This window comes from Rattus norvegicus, chromosome 7 (genome assembly GCF_021556685.1).
Source record: "Rattus norvegicus strain SHRSP/BbbUtx chromosome 7, alternate assembly SHRSP_T2T, whole genome shotgun sequence".
Classification (NCBI taxonomy): Eukaryota; Metazoa; Chordata; class Mammalia; order Rodentia; family Muridae; genus Rattus; species Rattus norvegicus.
Genome location: NC_141540.1, coordinates 124,983,940 through 125,007,591, shown reverse-complemented (window position 1 = coordinate 125,007,591; position 23,652 = coordinate 124,983,940). Strand labels below are relative to the sequence as shown.

Here is a 23,652-nt window from a genome sequence, read left to right as displayed (position 1 = left end):
CACACTATGGTGCACATGTGGAGGTCAGGATCAAACTCAAGTTGTCAGGCTTGGAAACGAGTGTCTTCACTGACCATTTTGATGAACCATTTTGCTGGGCCCTGAATTTGGCCCTTAAAAACCTATTAACATGCAAAAGGCAGCTTCCAATGGGACCGGTACTCATTGCCAGTGACTCCGGGAGAGAATGGCATGCCCACAGAACACCTCCACCAGACTTCCGGGATGCCCAGGCTGAACTCCGGAGAGGTAAGAGGGATGGGAAGCCTTGGAGGCCTTCAGCTTCCAGAGACTCCAAATAGGTAAGTGAGAGCCTGAAGCAGGGCAGGCGTCCCTCTGGAGACACTCACCCGACGGCGTTTACATGGAAAAGGGAACATCACAAATGCCTGATTTTAAAAGCCAGGAGCCTAGGGGGAAATCATCTCTAACAAGCAAAGGGCATCAAGTCATTGGTTAGCAGGTGGCAGGCCTTCTAGGAGACCACTCGGGGACCAGCCACCAAGCACAGATTTAAGTGGATTCCAGGGACAGCTAAAGCAGACTTTACCAACCTTACATTGTATGGTAGCCCGGAAGGAAAAAAAGAAAAGAAAAACAAGCAAAAAATGCAGATTTTTCCCCTGAGCAATGGCACCCTGGCTGTGTGTTCTGCAGGGTCACATAAGAGATGCTGGACGGGCTACAGCAGGCGTGGGTTAGCTGCCCACACAGTGCCAGTTTCCATGACCAGACCTTCGGAGGCCTCATGGTGCGTGCTGCTTTGTGCCTACAACTCCGTGTCTGATTTCATTTCTAGATGTTAACCCCCTGAGGAAACAGACAGGGCACAAATAACTGGGCTGTTCGCCTGCCATGCAGCATCCAATCCCAGGGCTGCTTTACTCCAGTGCAGGCCTCACACCTGAAGGGAAGGGAATTATTTCAACAGGGCTGGGGAGGGAACCAAGGGCCTTGAACACGCTCAGCAAATGCTACCAACTGAGCTGCACTCCCAACCCACGAAGGCTATTGTTGATAAAAAACAGTGCCAGGCATAGTGGTGCGTGTCTATAACCCTGGCACTCAGGAGGCTGAGGCAGGAGGATGACCAAAAGTTTAAGGCCAACCTGAGCTACAAAGTGAACCCAGGGCAAAGGAGAATCCCCTGTCTGGAGGAGACGGAGGGAGGGAGGGAAAGAGGGAGAGGATCAATATAACTGACAGACTGAACAGCAAAATAGCTTCAGACAGAGACATCCATCTCTCGCAAGAAGATGCCCATGTATTTAGGGAGGAAAACAAAAAACAAAAAAAAAAAACAACGCATTACACAACAGCTGTCCGGTGTGATCGACTGTTATTAACGGGAGTGTGTTGTTTTATGCATGAGCACTTTGAAACAGACCCAGGCGGAGTTGCGGGTGGGGGGACAGCAGGGAGGGAGGGAGACAGCTTTCCACTTTAGCTTCCCGAGCTTCAGAAAATCTAAAGTGTCACACAGCCAGTGTGCTGCATGAGCAAACAGCCAAGAATAAGTGATGAGCTTGCAAAGCACACACACATACATGCACAGGCAAGGCGTGCACGCACACACACAGACACACACACAGACACACAGACACACACACACACACACACAATCTGCACTGTCTTGCAGACCACACGGCCTACACCCAGAATACCCAGGAGAAGTGCTTGGAACAAAGCCAGGGGTGCAGCGCCCTGGGGGTGATAGATGAGGGCAACTTTTGTTTATTTTCTTTATCTTCATTTTCAGACATTTCTACGATGAACCTGAATTACTTTTTTTAATTAGAAAAGCAAATGAGAGAAGTTAAAGAAAGAGGAAGCAATAGAAGAAAATGCCCAGGGGTTTAGGAGGGATCAACAGCATATTAGGGATGTCTGCACCATGGATTCCAGCTCAAAACCCAACCACACAACTAAGCTGGGGAAAATTCAGTTGGGCCTTCCAGGCATGTTGTGTGCTTGGAGACGGTCACCACACCACAAGGGCGCGTCTGACTTGAGGAAGGAGTGTTTGAAGTACAGATAGATGGCAGAAGTGTTTGGTCCCTAGTCCCCAAATGGAGGCTAATTTTATTACTATTCCTGTAACATGTACGACATATGGGGCAGGGCATCAGGTTAGTGTCACAGTCCCTAAGTAATTTGAGGACAGCTTGCAGGAGCCAGTTGTCTCCCTCTACTCTGTGTGTCCCTGGGGATCAAACTCAGGTCATCAGATTTCTTCAGCAATTACTTTTACCAGCTGAGCCATCTTGCTGGCCCCAGGTCGGATGGGGCATTATTTCCACACTGTCACGGGATCAAACGTGAGGCCACCGTGTCTCCCCCACTGAAGCAGAGGGCACAGAACGTTCTAGACTCAGGGACCCTCACAACAAAGGACATGTGACAGGGTTGGATGAATGCTAAAAGTTGAACTGTCTCTCTCCAAAATAAGTTGGAATCCTAATCCCTAGACCCTGTGCCTGTGACATCATTTGGACACAGGGTCTCAGTTTGCCCTTGTGTCCTGAGGGTGGGCTCTATTCAAGCATGACATTTCCTTGCTCTCAGGCATCCATTTCTGGACCCTAACTCGGGGAAGCAGACGGGCACAGACAACCTTGTGCAGCACGCAGACGTGCAGACACAGATGCAGACACAGGAGGAGGCCACAGAAGATGGAGGAAACACATCTATGGATGGGAGAACACGGGACCCTGCCTGCAGAAATGCAGCAGAAGCCGTGGCAAGAGTGGGAAGGAGCTAGCCTGCCCACACTGTGACTCTGGACTCCCAGCCTGCAGAGCCCCTGGCTTTGGCCTTCCATCTCTGGTTGCCACAGCTCCAGAAAGCAGAGGGTCCAAGCATCCAGCTTGCTAGGGCTGGAGCAATACCGTGAGCTACACTCTGGGAGCTCCTCCTGAGAGAAACAAGGTGGTTCCGCCTATTCCCGCACCCCACCTGGGTTGAAAGCTGCTAGAAGCATAGGCCAGAGGGACCCTCCACCGAAGCCCCGCTTACCTGGGTCTCCAGGTCAGTGACCTCCAAGTTTAGCTTGTTCAGGTGTTTGTTCACAAACGTGATGAGAGACTGACGAGGCAGAGAGGTAAGGGCATCAGCAGCCTTCTCCAGACACCCTGACCTGAACCCCCAATATGGCAGGCTGACATACTCCAAACCCTCCCTCCTCTGATGGCTATCACAAAAAAGGTTGTGTCGAGCTCTGTGCTCTAAGCCAGCCCTAGTTTTAATGGCCCAGTGCCAGCCAGCACCAAGCTGTACGTTCCGTCTGGTCTACATGACCCTACTGTAAGAGAGCATGGCCACAGCACACATTGCTGAGAGGGGTCAAGGCAAACTTTAGAGATGTCAAAGGTCTCTCTCATCCCCATATCTGGGCCTGCCTTGGGTCTGCAGAGAGTCTAGACAGAGTCTGCAAAGGCACAGGTCCCATGGGGGGCAGGCTGGGGAGGGAGATAATCTACCTTCTTCACAAGGTTGAGCTTGTCCGGCGCGTGGTCGAAGAGCGTGTCGAAGGCATCCCGCTCTGCGTGACATGCAAGAGAGAACACAGAGAGTTCTAGAAAGGACTCCGCCTGCCCTGATCCCAACCTTCGACTATCGGCTCTAGAAATAGCCACTCTGCTCTCCCCGGATGCTCTGCCTTGGGGTTCCAGCTTGATCCCTCTGGTTTCTGCCAGAGCGGAGGAGCCCTCAGGTTGACCCTGCCCCCGAGCATAAGTGAAGCAGAAGTCGCAAGCTGTCTAGTGAACAAGGGCTGCGTGAGGCTGCCTTGGTAGCAGGAAAGCTTTGGGTATGGGCTACCAGGTCGCACGTGGGCACCCGCATGTTCTCATCACTCGAAGCATCCCTGACTCTCTTTTCCTAAACGCTCACTGTGACCCCCACTTCTTCTCTTGGCCACAGGTCTGCTGCCCCCATGCCTGATCCACCTCTTACCTCTGGATGGCCACAGCCTCTAGCTCCACTGGCCTCCTCTCCCTCCGCAGCCAGAATCTCTAAAAGTGCAGCCGGACAGCTTCTCACCACTGGCCCATCAAAACCCTGCCTCTCATGCTCTTAGACCAAGGCCCGTCCTCTCCCTCATGGGTATAAGGAGATGGCCACGCTCCTACATGTCTCCCAGCCTTTACAAGATGTCCTCTAGGCCCACCTGCATCCCTCAGGCACTAACATGCCCCCAGGGTCTTTGACAGAGCCTCACTGCACCCCCCCACCAGTTTGCTCTCCAAGGTCACCTCCTCTGAGGGACCCAGGCTTGTACTTAGCACATCTTGAAAATACAGTTTCTCCTTGCATGCTGTCTGCTGCACTTTCAGCTCTTAACTCTCCAGGAGAGGTGGATGATTCTCTTACTCCTGGCCCTGCCTCTGACTCCTGCGACAGGGAAAGCTCAGAGAGGGGCTGCAAGGCGGCTCACTTCTCCCTGAGGTACACCATGACCTCCCTCTTCCCCGGTGAACCACGACCTGCTCACTCTAACTGCCACATGTGTGCAAGCTGCCGCCGGAAAAGAATCAGCACAGAAGTCCCCATCCTTCCCTACTTGAGGCCACCCGAGGACAAAATTAGCATCTAAGAAGAACAAGTTGGGGAACAAAGGGGAACACTGGAACCCCAAGACTCCTCCCTAACCACAATGGACACCCCCAGCCCACCAGGGATGACAACAAAAAACAAATTAAATCTGAACATCTGCGTGTGCCTCTGGCTCAGGACACAGGCATTCCAAAGTGTCTTCGGGTGGCCTGGGGCTCATTGTATCAGTGTGGCACGCCCCTGGGGGCAGATTATAATGCTAGTGAGACGTGCTGACACATGAGTTTGTGTGAACTACACGTGACAAACACACACTCAGAAAAGCCTACTCTATGCAAATGAACCAAAATACCCTCGCTATGCAAAGGAGGGGAAAGCCTACTCTACCATAACAGGAAAGCCTCAGTTCTGCACTGGGAGGCGCCACTTTCTCCCTCGGAAGCGGATGTTCCTTAGTCGGCCCTCGGCCCTCGCTGCTGACTGTGTGTCTCGGCTCTACTCTTTGTTCAGGGACACAAGAACCTGGAATCCCTCCAGAGGTGCCCTCTTAACCCAAAGGTCTGCTTAGATAGATGACTGGAGCCCGGGTCAAGCAGAGGCCAGAGGACTCCAGGGCCAAGAGCATGCGGTATCGGGGGAGGGGAGGCACTGAGAGGGACCTGGGCTCTGACTTCTGTCTTCTCGGTTCTTGGGGAACTGTGCTTCTAAGAAGGAGCTAGCAGAGAGGCCTTCCACTTCCAGCTCCAACACAGAGAATTCTGGCGGGAAGGGCACAGGGAGACTTGTCCCACCTCGGGATAGGGGTTGCTGAGGAAGAAGAAGGAGGGGAACAAAGAAGGCTGGGGTGAGCTGAGAAAGCCAGGGTTCCTGGGAGAAGAGCCAAACAGAACAGTCTAAAAGAAGGCCCCTACCAACCTAGCCCCAAGATGGTGTCAGATTCCAGCTCCATCCAATCTGAGGCCTCTTCCTCAGCCTGGGGGAAGGTGAGAAGCTAAGTGAAGAGAAGAGGCCTTTTGAGTCCGCATGTGTTCATGAGCATGTGTCTGTCAGGGGAAGGGAGGCAGTGCCTTGCTCTAAGGGCTGGTGGGGACAAAAAGCCACCCTCAGTTAGCACCAGATGTCATCCATTTCCATAATCAGCTAAGTCAGATTATCCCCCAGAAAACAATCTGTAAAGGGGCAAAAGGAGCTTAGTCCTCTCAAAGCGGTGCAGCCCTGCAAAGCGGCTTAGGCAAAGCCCCAAGAGCTCAGACTCTTGACGTCACTGGTTTATTTAGCAGGGCCACTGCTGGGCAGGCAGAGTGTGTGTGGGAGGCTGCTGGGCGCCTCCCACGCTGGCTGCTTACCTGGGCCTAGAGGACCCACCATGTGACTCCATAGCCAGGAGGAGGGACCAGAGGTTCTAAAAAAAAGGATGGTGGGGACAGGGCAGAGCTGGGTTCAGATCCTCACTGTGTAACTTGAAAGCCCACAGACTTTAAGTCATTTCCCTAGCCAAAGAGCTCTTCCTCTGTAAAGCAGGGACAACTGCGTCTGTTCCCTACTACCCCTGTGAGCATCAAGAGTCAGGGTGGGGCCATTGGGACAAGCCCAACTCCCACGCATGTCTGGGTCCCCATCAACTTCCCTCCTGCACTGGAGAAGTCAGTAACTTAGAAAGTCATAGACAGGAGGGTCCCAGATCTGTACCCGGAGCCTAACTCAGCCTCATTTAGACTAGAAGGTTCTCCCTGATTTATGTTTCTGACTCCTCTTGAAAGCAGAGGCTGGAGCCATAGTGAGCTACATAGCCACCTGGCATCAAGGTGCTGCCCCCAGTACAAGGATGGGGGCACCTGCTTTCTACAGGTCCCCTCCTATAACCTTCAGCTTCTGGGGTTTGGCCAACTGTGTCAGGCTGGTCTCTGGCAGCATCCAAGTTTGCACCCATGGGCAAGAGGTTGGAAGAAAGAGTCTGAGCCAGGCTGGGTGGAGAGATGGGAAGAGGAAGGGCATTGTAGCCAGAGTGAACAGAACATGCAAAGAGAAACACCCAGAGCTAGAGTCGATTCGAGAGCAGGGTGGCCTGGGAGGGAGGCTGACAGGAATCGCATCCTTTAGCAGTGACCAAGGTGTGAACATCAGGTCAGAGGTTTGCTCTGCTGGAGTGGTGAATGGGAAAGACTGGGTCACAGCAAACTGAGCCTGGGATGAGGAGGGAGCCTCAGCCCTTGCCCACCCGATCCTGCCAGCATCAGAAAGGGCTCCCGAGTCGGGGAACCAGGGAGGAAGGGCCACTAGCTAGAGAAAAGGCAACCGGCAAAGGCGTTGCTATGGAGACCAGGCTCTAACCTCCTAGCTCCCAGGAGACTGGTTTCCAGGGAGAGAAAAACCTGATTGTACCTCGGGCAGGACAAGATGCTGATGGGAAGAGGCTGGGCACCCTTTAACCTTACTGGCCTTAGGGCAAAGTGACCAGAGAGGACACACTCCACCTTTGCACAGCACTCGAAGGCCAAGGAGGCTGAGGGAACTTGTTCAAGCAAAGCTCAGCTTAGGGGGATCAGCCTGTTGGCTTGGAACCTCCTCACACCCGACAATGGTTCAGGGAGGGCTGCTGATATGATACAGGCTTGGGGTGAGCGGCTGCCTACAGGGTACTCCAAGAGCCCTGAAGAAGGGAAGATGCGTCTCCATGTGCCCACAAGCATAACACTTGCACCAGAGTCCCAGGGCAAGGGAGCACACACACAAACCCTGAGGCTCCCGGGAGCAGGGCTGGCTCAAAGTTTGTCAAATGACTGTAGACATTACAAAGACAACCCAAGGGTGGTGGGGAGGGTGCATGCTGGTCTGTGTCTGGGGATCCCTGGTGAGCGACAGTTAAGCCAACACAGGAGAGAACCCTGGGTAATTTAGCAGGAAGGCATCTTAGGCTGAGAGGAGTGGGAGTGAGAGAGTCACAGGGTTGGGCCTGGACTCCCAGGAGGTGAGAGAACAAGACCACAGGGGATGTGATATCTGGAACATCCTTAAAGACCGCCATAGGAGACTGTGGACAGGAAACAGACATGACAAGGGGTGCTTTGACCTTCCTCCTCAACACTGTGTTCTGAAGCCAAAAGTAAATGCTGGGTGGAAATAAACAATGCACCAATGGTAGGAGTGTGACCAGACTCTGGCAGAGCAATGAGGCCAGAAGTGACCAGAAATCCTGGGACAGCCATGTGCTACTCCCCCAAGAGGATGCCTGGGAGCCCAGGGACTCACTGTACCAAAACTAAGGCTGTCAGCCGCGTAACCGGGAGACCTCCTTGCGTCAGCACAAGTGCGAGGCGGGGGCGGAACTAATTGCCTGTCACTGGCTAATAGCCTGCTTCATCTTATGCAGAGCCGGCAAGAAGTGAAGTGCGTACAGCCTCAGAGGAGGCTTCTTGTGGCCTCAGATGTCCCCAGCACTGTGACTGAGTCCTGGTGCACCTGGCTCTCCCCTCGGGAGACACACGCTGTGCACCTGACCAGGTGTTCTGACCAGCTGTCCAGCTCCCAAGATACCTGGCCCAGGCTCACCTCCCCCAGGCCAAGCCAACTCTTTTCAAACCCCCTGAACCTGAAACAGGGCCAATCCGAACACAGAAGTGACAACTCCACTCTCAGGTCCTCAGTCGTCATCTTCCAGCCTCTGAGATCCCCCGGGGGGTTCAGAGCCTCCTCTGTGTAGAGGAGGTGACAGGGAGAGACTGATCTCTAAACTAGCCTGCACCTGGACACCAGCAGGGGTCCCACATGACCCATGTCTGCCACCCCCCCACCCCCACCCCTGTCTCCCCTGGGAATTTTCCCAGCAAGCAGAGCACCTGTCCATCGGAAAGGCTCAGGAGCCACATGGCCACAGCTTTCTCTCAAACGCAAGACCTTCCTGACTATCAGAGCTTTCTGAGGAGATGGCTCATCCTTTATCCCTCCTTTACAAGCTCCAGGTCAGAGAAGGGTTTTGGAGGTGACACTTGCACCTCCACACCCAACCCCAAGGATTCCCTAGGGTCAGACACACACACACATCTAGAAATGAGCTGGGAGCTTCTATCTGGCTTCCATTTATTTTTTCCTCTAACAGCCTTTCCCCTTCCTGCCTGGCTGGAGAACACTCTACTGTAGCTTTCAGTCTTAAACTTCTCCCCAGCCTGTGCAGCCAGGCTTCACCTCTGGGAATTTAAATGAAGCCACAGGTTTTTGATCCCTTTGTCTGCCCTCTCTTGCCCAGGAGACAGGGTCAGGTGACTGGGTAATTACCTCCTTTTCTCCCTCCCTCCCTGCGGGTAAGCTAGAGACTTTCTCCAGGCTATCCCCTCCCTCCCTACAATCTCGCTCCTCCCACCCAAGTTCACGTGCACAAACTTGAGAACTCCAGAGCTTTCTGGACTGTGCGTGCCTAGGGGTCTCAGCTTGTCCCACCCCAAGCCAGGGTACTTACCAAACCGGCCCATCATGATCCTGTGAACAAGAGGAAATGGTCAGATGGTGACTTGGACCAAGTCTTATGAGGGGGACCAGTAGAGTCAACCAGACCCTAGCACTCAGCCTCAAGGCCCCCAATAGGAATGGACACCCCACCCCCATCCCGCTCTAGCCTCAAAGAGGTGAAGGGCGTGTGCAGGTGACTGATAATCTGCACAAGAGTGACAGCAAGCTGCCCTCATTCCTGACACAGTGATCACCCTGGATACCATTTGGAGGGGACAAACATAATGGATCATGGGAACCGGGAGCATGTGGACTCTGGCAGCCACGCCCATCAGATAGAGCAGTGTTTCTCAACCTATGAGCTGAAATCCTTCTAGGAGTGGAATGACCACTTCACCAGGATCGCATATCAGATATTCACATTATGATTCATAACAGTAGCAAAATTACAGTTGTGAAGTAGCAACGAAAAATAACTTTATGGTTAGGGGTCACCACAACATGAGGAACTGTATTAAAGTTTGCAGTGTTAGGGAGGTTGAGAACCACTGAGATAGAGGGCGGATGTGGAAGGAACTTGGGGCTAGAAAAAGCCATTTGAATGCTAAAGATGAGCGAGAATTTGTGAGAACTTGGAAAATAGGCTGGGAGACCTGGCTGGTGACGTTTCAGAGGGAATTTTAAGAGTCCTTCAAACACTCTATGGGGGTATTTATGTGATATTTTAAAGATAATCTGTGGCTCTGGTCAGCTGGGACTGAAGGATCAGCCATGATAAACAAGGGACCAGCATCATTAAGGTGAAATTTGGGAAGTGTTTCCTCAGGGCCAGCATTCAGAAGCTGTGTTCCAGAGGCTGCCTCTGGGGCTGGCATCTGACGTTGGTAATGTGTAAGAGGTGGTGCTGGTTTTGAAGGCAGGAAGGGGTCATGGAGAACAGCTGAGGCTTGGCACTGTGAAAGACCAGATGAGGCCATTGATGAAGGGACAGCCTCCACTACAGTAGAAGCCCTAGGATTGAAGGGGTCCTGGGGAAAGGCCGAGGCTTGGCAAAAAGTGGTAGGGTTAGAGTCCCTGAAGAGAGGCCAGAAGGCCATGAAGACCACAGCATTTCAGAAATGCCAGTACATGGGATGAGTACCAAGGACATTGGCAGGGGTGGAATGGAGTCAGAGTGAGCTGAGGAGACAAGCTGTGTATGTTGCAGAGAAGTGAGGTAGAGCTGGCCAGGCTCCTTGGAGCCCAGAAAATAGAGAGTCCCACATGTCAGACACTAAGCTATTTGCACTGCTGGAGTTTAGTTTTCCTTTAGGTTCTCTGTGACTGTGACCTGTATTGTCTGAGAAAGCAGGTTGAACAAGCCAGTGAGCAGCATTCCTCCATGGCCTTGGCCTCCACGTTTCTTCCTTGAGATCCCAACCTGACTTCCCTCAGTGATAGACTTCAACTGTAAACTGAGCTAAACCATGTCCTCTCTAAGTTGCTTTTGGTCATGGTAGTTTAAATAGGTATGGCCCCCATTGACGCATATGTATGCATGGCCCATAGGGAGTGGCACCGTTAAGAGGTGTAGCCTTGTTTGAGGAAGTACATCACTGGGAGGGGGCCTCCTATGCTCAATCTCCATCCAGTGTGGAACACACAGTCTCCTGCTTGCTACATTCTGATCCAGTTGTGGAACTCTGAGCTCGTCCTCCAGCACCATGCCTGTCTGCACACTGTCAGGCTTCCTGCCTTGATGAATGTCTTAGCTCATTATTGAGCTAAACCTCTGAAACCTTAAGCCAGCCCCCAATTAAACGTTTTCCTTTACAAGAGTTGCCATGGTCATGGTGTCTCTTCACAGCAATAAAACCCTAAGACAGTCATGGTGTTTATTTCAATCATGGAAAGTAAACTAAGATCGTTTGGCTACAGCTAACCTAACCATCACTTCTGCATTCCCTGGTCACAAGAATAGGGGTGGGTTAGACAGAACAAACCCTAAACTGGGGGTTGGGGGGGAGAGAGGAGGCTGACAGGCAAACAAAAAATAATCTAAAAACCCTCAGCTACTTCTTTCACTACCTATAACAGTCTTTGTCTACCTAGAACAGTCTTTGACTACCTAGAACAACCTTTGACTGCCTAGAACAGTCATTGTCTACCTAGAACAATCTTTGACTACCTAGAACAGTCATTGTCTACCTAGAACAGTCTTAGACTACCTAGAACAATCTTTGATTGCCTAGAACAGTATGTCATCCAGCAGAAATGGCTCAATAGATGTGTCTCCCTCCCTGACTCCAGGATGCTCCTGCCCCTGAAAAAGCCACTGTGGTTACAGAACTTTCCAAGCCCCCACCCTGGGCCTGATTTTACATTCTTCCCAATCTTCTTCTTGTCAACCTGACCCCCTCTCCCCAGGCCTGGAACAGAGGAACCATAGTTAGCATGCACCCTGCTCCCATGACCAACTCCAACGTGCACACACCAGAGTGCTGGACACAGCTGCTGGGCTGTTAGGACTGCATCAACCAACCCCTGTCTCTCTCTCTTTCTTCAGGTTTTGATGCCCAATGATTGTGGAGCCCCCAGCACCTTTTGCTGCCTTCTCTGGTCTCCCTCTCCCTAAGCAGACTGCAACAGACAGATTTGGCTTCCCACAGTTGTGCAGGTCCCTGGACTACTTGTTCAAAAGGTGGAGTCTGTTTTCTCAAATCTCTGACCCAAGATGACTTAACTCTTACCCACAGAGAAAAAAAGAAATGGTCCAGGAATCCAGGATGAGGGGACTCAACCTCTCAAAACATGACAGGAACTGGAGAGGAAGCTCAACCCATGAGGACAAAAGGCAGTATACAAAGCTACCTTGGTCCACCAGACTCTGGGAAGCCCTCACGGACATATCACAGGACCCGCCACAGCAAGGTTAGCAGGACCGCCTGGCTGAGCCATTCATATGGCTGAGTGCGGGCTTATGAGGAGATGCAATGACTTAGGGGTGGTGTCTCCAGAGACAGGCCAAGTCCCCACCAAGTCCCCACCCCACTCTCCATTCCTGAACTCACACTTCTGCAGCCACAGACACACAGTGCTGTCACAACACACATTGGCCTGCCTCCCTACACAACCCTACCTCCCCAGCTACCTGCCCTTCCCTGGACCAGAACACACACACACACAGATGCACACATGCAAGCACGCATGCACTCACACACACAGAGAACATGTCTTCAGCTTATCTGACAGCCCACTTGCCATGCCTGAGTGGATTCTGTACCAGCCAGCTGCTGGAAGGCTATACTGAATACACGGCCTTAGCATCTCTGCGAATGGAACTGGTGAGCTAGCCGACACCGTCCATGTTTTAAACACTGAAAAATATTTCATCAGAAGAAGCAGAGGTGTTGAGTTCCTAGGGTCCATTCTGGGGTACCATGGGGTCGCACACATGGTACGCTATCTGGTTGGCTATGAGAAGGTCAAGTCTCTCTAGGCTTTTGAAAAGTCTGGCTTTCTCAGAGACCAGAGGACTCAATAGTGTCCACCTTAGGACAGTTCTGACTGGTCACACGGTCCCTCCCTCTAAGAGAGCAACTGTTGATAGACAAGAGAAGAGAAAGACCAGGAAAAAGCAGGAAATGACCGGCCTGTGTGAGCTTGAGCCTCCGAGGCCATCCTGAGCTAACACACGTGGCAACCCCTGACATTCTTTCAATTTTTTTACTTGTGTATAATGTTTGTGGTGGTGGTGGTGTGTGTGTGTGTGTGTGTGTGTGTGTGTGTGTGTGTGTGCATGTACAGGCCAGAGACTGACTCTTCGCCTTATTTTTGAGACAGGGTCTCTCATTGAACTTGAAACTCACTGTCTGGCTAGAAACACTGACTGATGGGCTCCAAAGATCCCCCTGTCTCTGTCATCCCCATGATGGGGTTATAGATATATAAGCCTGTACCTGAATTGTTTTTTAATTGTTTTTTAATTTGGTGCTGAAGATTGGGTCCTCGTGCTCACACAGTGAGCACTTTTCTGACTAACCCATCCCATCAGCTCACCTCCTAAAATAAGGAAAATTAGGAACGAGAGACTCTCTGAGGTGAGAGACTGACATAGAAAACCTGGGAGAAACTGTGTGGAGAAAGAAGGCAGGCAAGTACTTGCACAAAGAAATCACACACTAAGACTAAAGAGTATGGAGGAATACAAGCTCCCATGTCCCAAGGCTCCCTGGGGCCTTGCAGGAGGCATGGGTCCCTGAGGGTCAGTTGGCATGAGGTACAGAACCCTGAGGAGCAGCCGCCATCCACTTACTCTGTGGTCGTGGTCAGCTCCTCTGAGATGTGGCTGGAGTGCAGCAGGCCTTCCCGCTTCTGAAAACCCCAAAGCAGACAAATCATCAAGACACAAACCACAGGGCAGGAGCAATGTAGAGAACACACATTGATCTCATGGGAAATCCCCTCGTGGGTGACCCTGGGCAGGACGCCAGCTTAGAAAGGACCACACCCCAGTGTACACTCCACACCTGGACAGGTATACTCCAGATGACCACAAGGGAGACCCTTTCAGTGCCTGGGACTACCCCCAAATTGTTCTCCAGGGTATCCTGCGATATGGTCACTAAACGAGACTTGAGAGAAAGATCCCAAGCAAGAAACACCAAATAAAGACCATATCCTGTAGTTGAGGCAGGAGAGATGAGTAGTTCATAAGTCATGCTGGGGAGACTCCAGAGGGGAAAAATTTGGGCAACTGGTCAAACAAGATCCCCCTAACATGTCTACCCAGGACTTCGGAACCTGCTTTTCCTTCGCGCCTTCCGATGCTAGCTAAGAATGGCCACATAGTGATCAGCTCTGCAGCTGGGGTGAATGGGCCACCCCAAAAGAAAAGAACAGAAGCAGAGGGCCATGGCCATGAACCAGGGACACTGAACACAGCCATCCTAGGGAGAAATAGAACAGGGCAAAGAGGGCTGCTTTCCTGAAGCTGGCAGTGCTAGGAAATCCACCTGCCACCCGGAGGCCCTAGTTAGTGGTCCTTCACCCCAGCAACTGTGGCAGGCACACAGGGGCAGCCCACATACATCAGGGGTTCCCAGAGGCTAGCCAAAGTAGCCACAACCACAGCTCCCTACTTGAAACACCTGAGGGACAAGACAGGAACCTGACTCCTAACTAGGCAGTCCTCTCACCCTTCCCTGAGCTGGCCCTAGGGATCTGGTAGTCTGGCCCTTGTTAACAAGTAAATGCAGCTGGAGACTTTGGCGTGGCTCACTCTCAGTCTCATTCCAACTGGCACTCTACAGAGCCCACCAAGGAAGACTCTGGGTATTTGGTTCACTTATTTGCATAAGCATGAATGAGGTGCCTGTTGATTGCTAGGCATTGGCGAAGTCATTGGTAAACTCAGAGACGGATAATTGAAAGGCTAGCAACATCATCCCAAGTCCATAGGCCGATCCTGAAGCCCTGAGAAATCAAGAGGTCTGCCCATTTCTTCCAATGCTGGGGGGCTGGGGTGGTAAACAAGGCTTGGTTCTCATGCCTTCCAGCCGTGAAATGCTACATGCCTGGCCTTGCCCCATCTCAAATAAGCTGGTGGGTCACCCAAGGAAGCACACAGACTGTCCAGAGGACCTCAGGAGAGGCAGAAAGAAGCTCTGAGTAGGGACTGGGGGACTGAGAAGCTGCTATCTAGCTGGACCTCCTTGCCCAGTTTCTTCTACTTTGGGCTCAGTGTAGACAGCCCAGGAAGTGCAGTCAAGGCACGGTATGCTGGAGGGGGCTTGCAGGGGCAGTCAGATTTTCCAAAAACCCAAGCTTGTCTTGGACCAGCGTGTAAGACTGAAAGAAAATACCCAGATGGTGAGGCCGCTCAGTACTCTTGAGGCCTGGGCTGACGTAGGTAGGTTTAGGAACCGTTTTCCCATGTGTCCTTGGGAAGCCTCTCCCGGCCCGCTGCCTATGAGCCAGAAGCCAAGACTAGGGCCGCAGGAATGGTCCCCCTGAGTCTGCGTCACTCTCGCTGACCACAAACATCCTGATTGGGAAGGAAGCAGGGAGAAATGGCAGGTGACCTTCCGCTTAATGTCAGACAGGGCTTTCCCAGCAGGGGACCACTAAGTTCCCAAGGCAGTGGAGAGGTCGGAATGGCTTCAGAAAACACAGGCTCAGCCAGGTCTCCGTGGACCACAGACCACAAAACAGATAAGTTAAAAATTCAGAGAACAGAATGTAGCTGAGTGTCTCCAGACGCATAAACACCGACCTACAGGTCCCAAATGTGACCGCAGCCCTTTGGCAGATAGGATGGTTCTTCCGGGCCAAAACGGGTTATCCTCACTCAGGGTCCCCAGCAGTTCAGGCCCATGTCTGGCATCCAGTAGGTGCTTAATACATGATTCCTGGTGAAACTGTGCCAAGTGTGGCCCACCTGTGTGCTCGAACACTAAAGCACACAACAGTACACACAGCAGATCCACTCCTGCCTCCCACCCCCATTAACAGGACCCCAGGTCCTGGCTCCCTTCTCTGAGTAAATCAAGAGAAATGAACCTTAAAAAAAAGAGATAATGGGAGATGATGGCTTATAATACAGAGCCAATGTGGAGAGCCTTTAATTTGGGCGTCGATTTCATTCTGCCGGTCACAGCCTCCTCCAGTGAGTAATAAGCACATTCAAGGGGATTGAATTCCGACTCGGTGGCTCTGGAGAGAAATGAACGCTGTCTCCAGAAATCTGGGAAATTAAACCTCAACACCCGTGTGCCGCTCTTGAAATCAACGCCATTGTTCCCGCTCCAATCATTTCTCCGAGAACCAGGGTGAGGTATGCATTTTGTCAAGAGCGGAAAATAAAAGGTAGGCTCTCGGGATGCAGGGGAGAAAAAAGCTGAAAAACCGTAAGGAGAAAAAAAGTCAGCTTGCCTCGGCTGGCGGAGATGGGCGACGAGACGGCCCAGCGTACTCACCCGGACGACCACCACCTGCACGGTGACGTGTTCAGGAAGGTGGATGGGGGCCCTGAAGTGCATGGCCAGGGAGACGAGGAGGTGCAGAATGGACACCAGGTTCTTCCCGTGGATAGCTTTGGGATGGAGAGGGAAGGAAACAGAGGCCTCGAGTCAGAAGCTGTAGAGAGCAAGGCACGCATCGCAAGGGTCTCTCTCTCTCTCTCTCTCTCTCTCTCTCTCTCTCTCTTTAAGACTTTATTTATTTATTTATTTATTTATTTATTTATTTATTTATTTATTTATTTATTTATTTATTTTATGAGTACACTGCCATTCTCTTCAGACACACCAGAAGCGGGAGGTTGGATCCCATTACAGATGGTTGTGAGCCACCATGTGGTTGCTGAGAATTGAACTCAGGACCTCTGGAAGAGCAATCAGTGCTCTTTTTTTTTTTTCTTTTCTTTTTTTCGGAGCTGGGGACCGAACCCAGGGCCTTGCGCTTCCTAGGCAAGCGCTCTACCACTGAGCTAAATCCCCAACCCCTCAGTCAGTGCTCTTAACTGCTGAGCCACCTCTCCAGCTCCTTAAGGGGACCTCTAGGGAAGGACAAAGAGACTCCAGATACACAGGGATGATAAGGGGCTTCTGCCTGCCGATGCCTGACTTGTCTCTGTCCCATTCTGGTTGCTACAAGGCAACTTGACAACCGTGGTTTTATTTTTTTTGTTTTGTTTGTTTGTTTGTCTGTTTTACAGCAGGGTCTTACTATATAACCCTGGCTGGCCTACATCAGCTGGCCTGAAACTCACAGTGATTCACCTGCCTCAGACTCCTGAGGGCAAAGATTAAAGGTGTGTGACACCATGCCAGGCCCTGAAACCACGTTTAAGAGCACTGCGTCTTTTGAAGAGAATGGCAGGTTACAGAGAGAAGGACACGTCACAGTCACACACCCACCATAATAACACATGTCATTATCATTGACAATGGGCTAACTTCTGCTGCTAGGCAATCGGCAGCCCCCATGGGGATGGGTGACAAGGATAGGGACTGCTCTAGGCTGCAGTCAGTCCTGGCTGTCTGCCCTGACTCCCCGAATGTAAAATTTCAGACTGGGTTGGAGTACACCTTTGGAGGGATTTGCAGCTGGTGGGACATCTCCTACCCACAGCCCCAGCAGCTGGGGAAGAAAGATGGGTCAACCCAAAGTTATGCCAAGAAAGCAGGGGCAGATTTCTTCCATCCCCATAGCCAAGACCTGGGCTCCCTATGCAGTCCCCGGAAACCTGGCCCTGAAAGGGCAGTCTCTGGCATCCTACCACATCATACCTGCTGTGCAAAGCGACAGAGGAGGTAGGGACATAAACAGGACAGAAGCCATCACCTTTTTAGTCATCTCATCCCTTCCTGCTCCCTCTGTGATGACACAACCCCCTCAAGCCAACTGACAAGTGACATTCCTGAGCTATCATGACCTCTTGGGCATCTACCTCAGTGGGCCACCCCCAAATAGGTTCACTTTGTGTAACTGTACTGGGTATTTGGTGGCAAGTCCCAACAAGAATTCCTTGGGCTAGACATAATCCCAGCATTCAGAAGGTAGAGACAGGAGAATCTGGAATTCAGGGCCAGCCTTGGCTACATATTGAGTCCAAGGCTAGCCTGGGCTACATGAGACTCTCAAAATCAAAACAAGGCCTGGGAAGATGACTCAAGTTCATAAAATCCTGCCACGCAAGCATGAGGACTCAAGTTGGAGTTAAAACAAGCCAACTGTGGTGCCACGCCCTAGTAATCCCAGCACTGGAGAGTTGGCAGTGGAAGGATCCTGAGCTTGCTGGCCAGCCCCACCTCACCGCTGGTGAGCTGCAGGTCTCAATGAGAGACCCTGTCTCACAACAAACGAGGTGCATGGTTCTGAGGTTGACCTCTGACCTCCATACACGTGCACTCGGACCCACACAAAATAAATCCTAGAGCTGTACCTCTGAAGGACAGACGGTCGGGGTGGGGAGCACCGTGCGTTGGTATATGATTGTGCCCGTAACTGGGTGCTCCCCAGAATAGCTTCCCCAGACCTCTCTTCTGCCACTGGCCTCTGGCAGAACAGATCGAGAGGGTACATTGATTCTTAATCACAAGACTACCTGGGATGATCAATGACAGATGACGCCTCCAACAGTCCCTCCCCACACAGAGGCCACTCACAGTCCACATTCCAACGCAGCGGCCAGCCGTGGGGCCGGAGCAGGTCTTGCACGGCTTCCAGAACTGTCTGCAACTTCTGCTTCTGCCCGATCTCAGACTGCGTCACCTCTGCCACATTCAGCTTGCAGTGTGCCAGCTTTTCTGTGGAGACAAGGACACTTGTCATTAGGCACAGTGTCAGAGCGGGAGGGGCTGGAGCAGGGGCAGTAGGGATCCAGCCTCTTAGCCCAAACCCCTGGGCCAGTAGTGCTGTGCTGAGCCGGGAAGCTCTGGACTTGGGAGGCCATTTCTACTGAGAGAAAGTTACACTGCAAGTGAAGGGGAAGCAAGGTTGAAGGCAGGGAACAGCTTATGTGCAAGAAATGGAAAAGAATCCTTCAAGATGTAGCTGGGGAGACCAAGTATGGTGACAGCCAAGCACCAGAAGCCTCGGTAGACGGAGAGAGATGGCTCAAAGTTTGGCCTCTGGCCTGCTGTTAGCTGGTACCTTTTAGATTTGCCTGGAAAGCTGGACCTATGAAACCGCAACCTCATGGCTGAGACCTGACCGTGACAGCACCAGCTGACATGACAACACGGATGGAGATGCCTCAACCCCTCCCCCCAGGTGTAGAGCCACAGGCTGCTGAGAGAAGGAATACCAGTCTTCTCCCGGGAGATGGAGCCCCTAACTGGTTATTCAACACCAAGTGGTCAGCCTTGAATGCACACACACATGAACAGCAGAAAATGGAGTCATTATGTTACATGCACGTGCACATGCACATACACACACACACACACACAAAGAGAGACAGACAGACAGACAGAAAGACAGAGAGACAGACAGACAGACAGAGATAGAGGAGGGATAAAAATAATAAAGAAGTAGTCATGAACTTGAGAGGGACTGGGGGACACGGGAAGGTAGAAATGGTATAAGATAGTACTCATGTATGAAATTCTCAAAAACAAAACAAAACAAAACAAAACTTACAGAGGTGGATTTCTGTGAGTTCCAGGTCAGCCCGAACAACATAGCCAACTCTGGGTCTGTCAGGGTTACATAGTGAAACCCTGTCTCAAAAGGTTGTCATCGGACCCCTACACATACACACACACTCCCCCTACACCATACAGTACCCCTACTATTGGTAATAATTTTAAAGCAAAAGATGCAGTCGGGGGTGCAGAAGAGGAGGTTCCTGGGGTGACTGATGCCCCGAGGGTGTGAGTAGGGGAAGGTGTCAGTGGTGTCCTACCCTGCGGATTTTCATTAACACAATAAGAAAATCTTAGCGCTGCCTCCCTGCACTCACAGGCGCTCACAGTCTCCCCTTCTCCCGGCTCTAACATTTTCACACCGTATGAAGTTTGATTGGAGATTTGCCGAGTTTGTGACTGTGTCATTTCTAAGAGCAAGCAGGAAGAGCTCTGGTGAGAACTGTCACATTCACTCGGAATTCAATTACCTGGACGAGACCCAGCCGCCTTCAATTCCCTTCGGGAGTGGGGGAGGCAGCAGGTGAGAGCAGGTAGCCACAGATACAGCAGCCAGCGCTCCGGGGGCTCAAGCTCAAAGTAGGGAGCCCTGTTCCCCCTTAGTCTTTAATTCCAAGATGCGATGTTTCCTGACAGGTCTCCTCTGCCAACCAGCAAAGGCTCAGACCCGGGGTGACTGCAGGCAATTTTCTAGAGTGTGATTACAGCGTCCTTAGCCAAGGATGCATGGCTGCCATCAGCCCCATTGTCACTGAGATCGTGAACCCCCCCTGAGGTCACACAAAGCTCTGCCCGACACATTTTAACTGGGCCCAGGACTTCAGCGTTCTTGTCCCCCGATTTCTGGCTCCTGCAGTTGGCAGGGCCAGCTCTTCTGCAGTCCTCAGGGTGAGATGGCACATGACCATCTACCACACACAGGACAGCCTTGCCACCACACACGTTCACTACACAAACAGCTACTGGGCTAGCCTAGGTGCTGGGAAAGCATGAACAAGAGAGGCCCTAACTGGGGAGACAGATGGATGTGACAATTGAGGACAGTAAAGAGACACGTGACAGTTTGGGCAGAGGTGAGCGTGAGGGAGAAAAACACTGGTGATCCCACGCTGCCTCTGGGGATAGGAGTGCCTGCGTCCATGGATTCTCACTACCTGTCACCTGTGTCACAGGGACACCCACAGCTACATGTGGGAACAACAAGAAAATACACAGCAAGCCACGCCCACAGGGGTGCAGCAACCAAAGGGCATCGAGCAAAGCAGAGCATCGGGGAAGGAAACAGGGAAGGAAGGTCAAAGAGAATCCAGAACGCCCTCTTGTCCCTTGCCACCAGCCATGTCACCTGGAATGACCAGGAGGAGGCAGAGAAGGGGAAGAAACTGAGAGCTTTGGGGAAGAGCAGAGCAGTGGCCTACAGGGGCTCCTCCCAGCTCTGAGGTCCGAGGTCTGAGACAAGGCGTTGGCTGTTTTCTTCCCGTGGCTTCTCTCCGTGTCCCCACATGACTGTCCCCACTGTGTACAGCTGTGTCCTAAGCTCCCACCCACACATGTTTTTTATGAGTCAGGGTCTCCCTATGTAGCTGAGGCTGGCCTTGAACTCTGGGTCTTCCTGCCTGAGCATCTCAAGTGCTGGGGTTGGGTGTGCAGCACTTCCCCATCCAGTCTCTTCTCCTAAGGGCCCTAGTCACACTGGCATCATTACCACCTCGTTCCAAATCGATTACTTCCTTGAAATGTGTCTCTAAATGCAGCCACATTCTAAGGTCTGAGAGTTAGGGCGATGTCTTAGTTAAGACTGTTATATTATCGCCGTGGTGAAACACCGCGCCCAAAAGCAGCACCAGAGGAAAAGGTTTATTTCGAGATACATCCCAGTCATAGTCTACCCTCAATGGCAGTCGGGGAAGGAATTCAAACAGGGCAGGAACCTGGAGGCAGGTGCAGATGCAGAGACCATTGAGGGGTGTTCCTTATGGTTTACTCGCCCTTCTTTTTTTCTTTTCTTTTCTCTTCTCTTCTTTTCTCTTCTTCCTTCTTTTCTTCCTTCCTTCCTTTCCTTCCTTCCTTTCCTTCCTCCCTCTCTCTCTCTCTCTCTCTCTCTCTCTCTCTCTCTTCCTCTCTTTCTCTCTTTCTCTCTCTCTCTCTTTCTTTCAAGACATTACATAATCCTGGCTGCTCTAGAACTCACTCTGTAGACCAGGCTGGCCTTAAACGCACAGAGATCTGCCTGTCTCTGCCTCCCGAGTTCTGCTTTCTTATAGAAGCCAGGGCCACCAGCCCAGGGGTGGTCTCACTCACTAATTAAGAAAGTGTCCTAAAGCAGTGGTCCTTACCCTCTCTAATGCTGCAACGTTTTATGCCGTTCCTCCTGTGGTAGTGACTTCCAACCCCCAACCACAACATTATTTTCATGGCTACCTCATAGCTGTGATTTTGCCACTGTTATGAATCACAATGTGAATATTTTTGGAGCTAGACGTTTGCCGGAGGGGTCACAACCCACAGGTTGTGCACCACTGCCCAGTAGTCTTGCCTACAGTCCAATCTTGTAGAAGCACCTTCTCTCAGATGAGTCCAGCCAGAGTCAGTGGACATGAAAACTAGCCAGCACTGACGTCAATATATGAACGTGGGATTAGGGGATATGACCTAGCCCCAGAAAGCTGGCCTTGCACCCCTAAGCGTCCATGATGCAGTAACTCTACAAAGCAGGGAAGAGAGAGTTCTCTGAATATCAACCACACATTGATCTGGTTGGGACGGCGGATGTGTCATCTTCCGACACAGAAGAGACAGAGAAAGGTTAAGGTGACCCTAGAGCACAGCATGCAACTGGGGGTGAAAGCGTACCTCAAAAGGGCTAAAGGTGTTCCAGTGAGTACCAGCTAGCCCAGGAGCCCCTAAGTATCCTACAAGGGCACTCCACCCAGCCCACCGCCTTGAGGTAAAGCCCAGCCCTGCCACAGGGATCCCCAGCTGTCCCCAGCACTCCTTCTCAAGAACAGGAGCTCTTCTCGGTGCTCTGATGGCTCAGCCTTGATGAATGCCACACTTCCAAGTCCAAAGGCCCATGTCCTCCACTTGAAACATCTCCTCAGGCCGGGGACGGGACTCAGCAAGCGACACGCCTGCTCTGTGAAGTGTGGGAAACTGAGTTCCATCCCAAGAATACAAAAGGCCAGATGTGTCCATGCACGTGCGCGTACATCTGTGTCCCAGCATACATCTGTGCATACATCTGTGTCCCAGCATACATCTGTGCACATACATCTGTGTCCCAGTATACATCTGTGCATACATCTGTGTCCCAGCATACATCTGTGCATACATCTGTGTCCCAGCATACATCTGTGCCCCACCATACATCTGTGTCCCACCATACATCTGTGTCCCACCATACATCTGTGTGCATACATCTGTGTCCCAGCATACATCTGTGTCCCAGCATACATCTGTGTCCCACCATACATCTGTGCCCCACCATACATCTGTGTCCCAGCATACATCTGTGCATACATCTGTGTCCCAGCATACATCTGTGCCCCACCATACATCTGTGTCCCACCATACATCTGTGTCCCAGCATACATCTGTGCGCATACATCTGTGTCCCAGCATACATCTGTGCGCATACATCTGTGTCCCAGCATACATCTGTGCGCATACATCTGTGTCCCAGCATACATCTGTGCATACATCTGTGTCCCAGCATACATCTGTGTCCCAGCATACATCTGTGTCCCAGCACACATCTGTGTCCCAGCATACATCTGTGTGCATACATCTGTGTCCCAGCATACATCTGTGTCCCAGCATACATCTGTGCCCCACCATACATCTGTGTCCCAGCACACATCTGTGTCCCACCATACATCTGTGTCCCAGCATACATCTGTGTCCCAGCATACATCTGTGTCCCAGCACACATCTGTGTCCCAGCATACATCTGTGTCCCAGCATACATCTGTGTCCCAGCATACATCTGTGTCCCAGCACACATCTGTGTCCCAGCATAGATCTGTGTCCCAGCATACATCTGTGTCCCAGCATACATCTGTGTCCCAGCATAGATCTGTGTCCCAGCATATATCTGTGTCCCAGCACACATCTGTGTCCCACCATACATCTTTGTCCCACCATACATCTGTGTCCCAGCATACATCTGTGTCCCACCATACATCTGTGTCCCAGCACACATCTGTGTCCCACCATACATCTGTGCGCATACATCTGTGTCCCAGCATACATCTGTGTCCCAGCATACATCTGTGTCCCAGCATACATCTGTGTCCCAGCATACATCTGTGTGCATACATCTGTGTCCCAGCATACATCTGTGTCCCAGCATACATCTGTGTCCCAGCACACATCTGTGTCCCAGCATACATCTGTGTCCCAGCATACATCTGTGTCCCAGCATACATCTGTGTCCCAGCATACATCTGTGCCCCACCATACATCTGTGCCCCACCATACATCTGTGTCCCAGCACACATCTGTGTCCCAGCACACATCTGTGTCC

At 51.7% G+C, this 23,652-nt stretch overlaps 1 protein-coding gene across 10 annotated transcripts in view; it reads right to left on the bottom strand.

Annotated features, from left to right (window-relative positions):
* The window catches only part of Parvb (parvin, beta), an 87,071-nt gene that overhangs the window by 8,072 nt on the left and 55,347 nt on the right, over nucleotides 1-23,652 (bottom strand). For 6 of the 10 annotated variants that reach the window (NM_001134780.1, XM_087558272.1, XM_087558274.1 and 3 more), the window contains 6 exon segments: nucleotides 3,016-3,084; nucleotides 3,480-3,541; nucleotides 9,008-9,027; nucleotides 13,292-13,350; nucleotides 15,954-16,069; nucleotides 18,147-18,287. In NM_001134780.1, coding sequence (NP_001128252.1) covers nucleotides 3,016-3,084; nucleotides 3,480-3,541; nucleotides 9,008-9,027; nucleotides 13,292-13,350; nucleotides 15,954-16,069; nucleotides 18,147-18,287 — 467 coding nt within the window. 10 annotated transcript variants of the gene reach the window in all.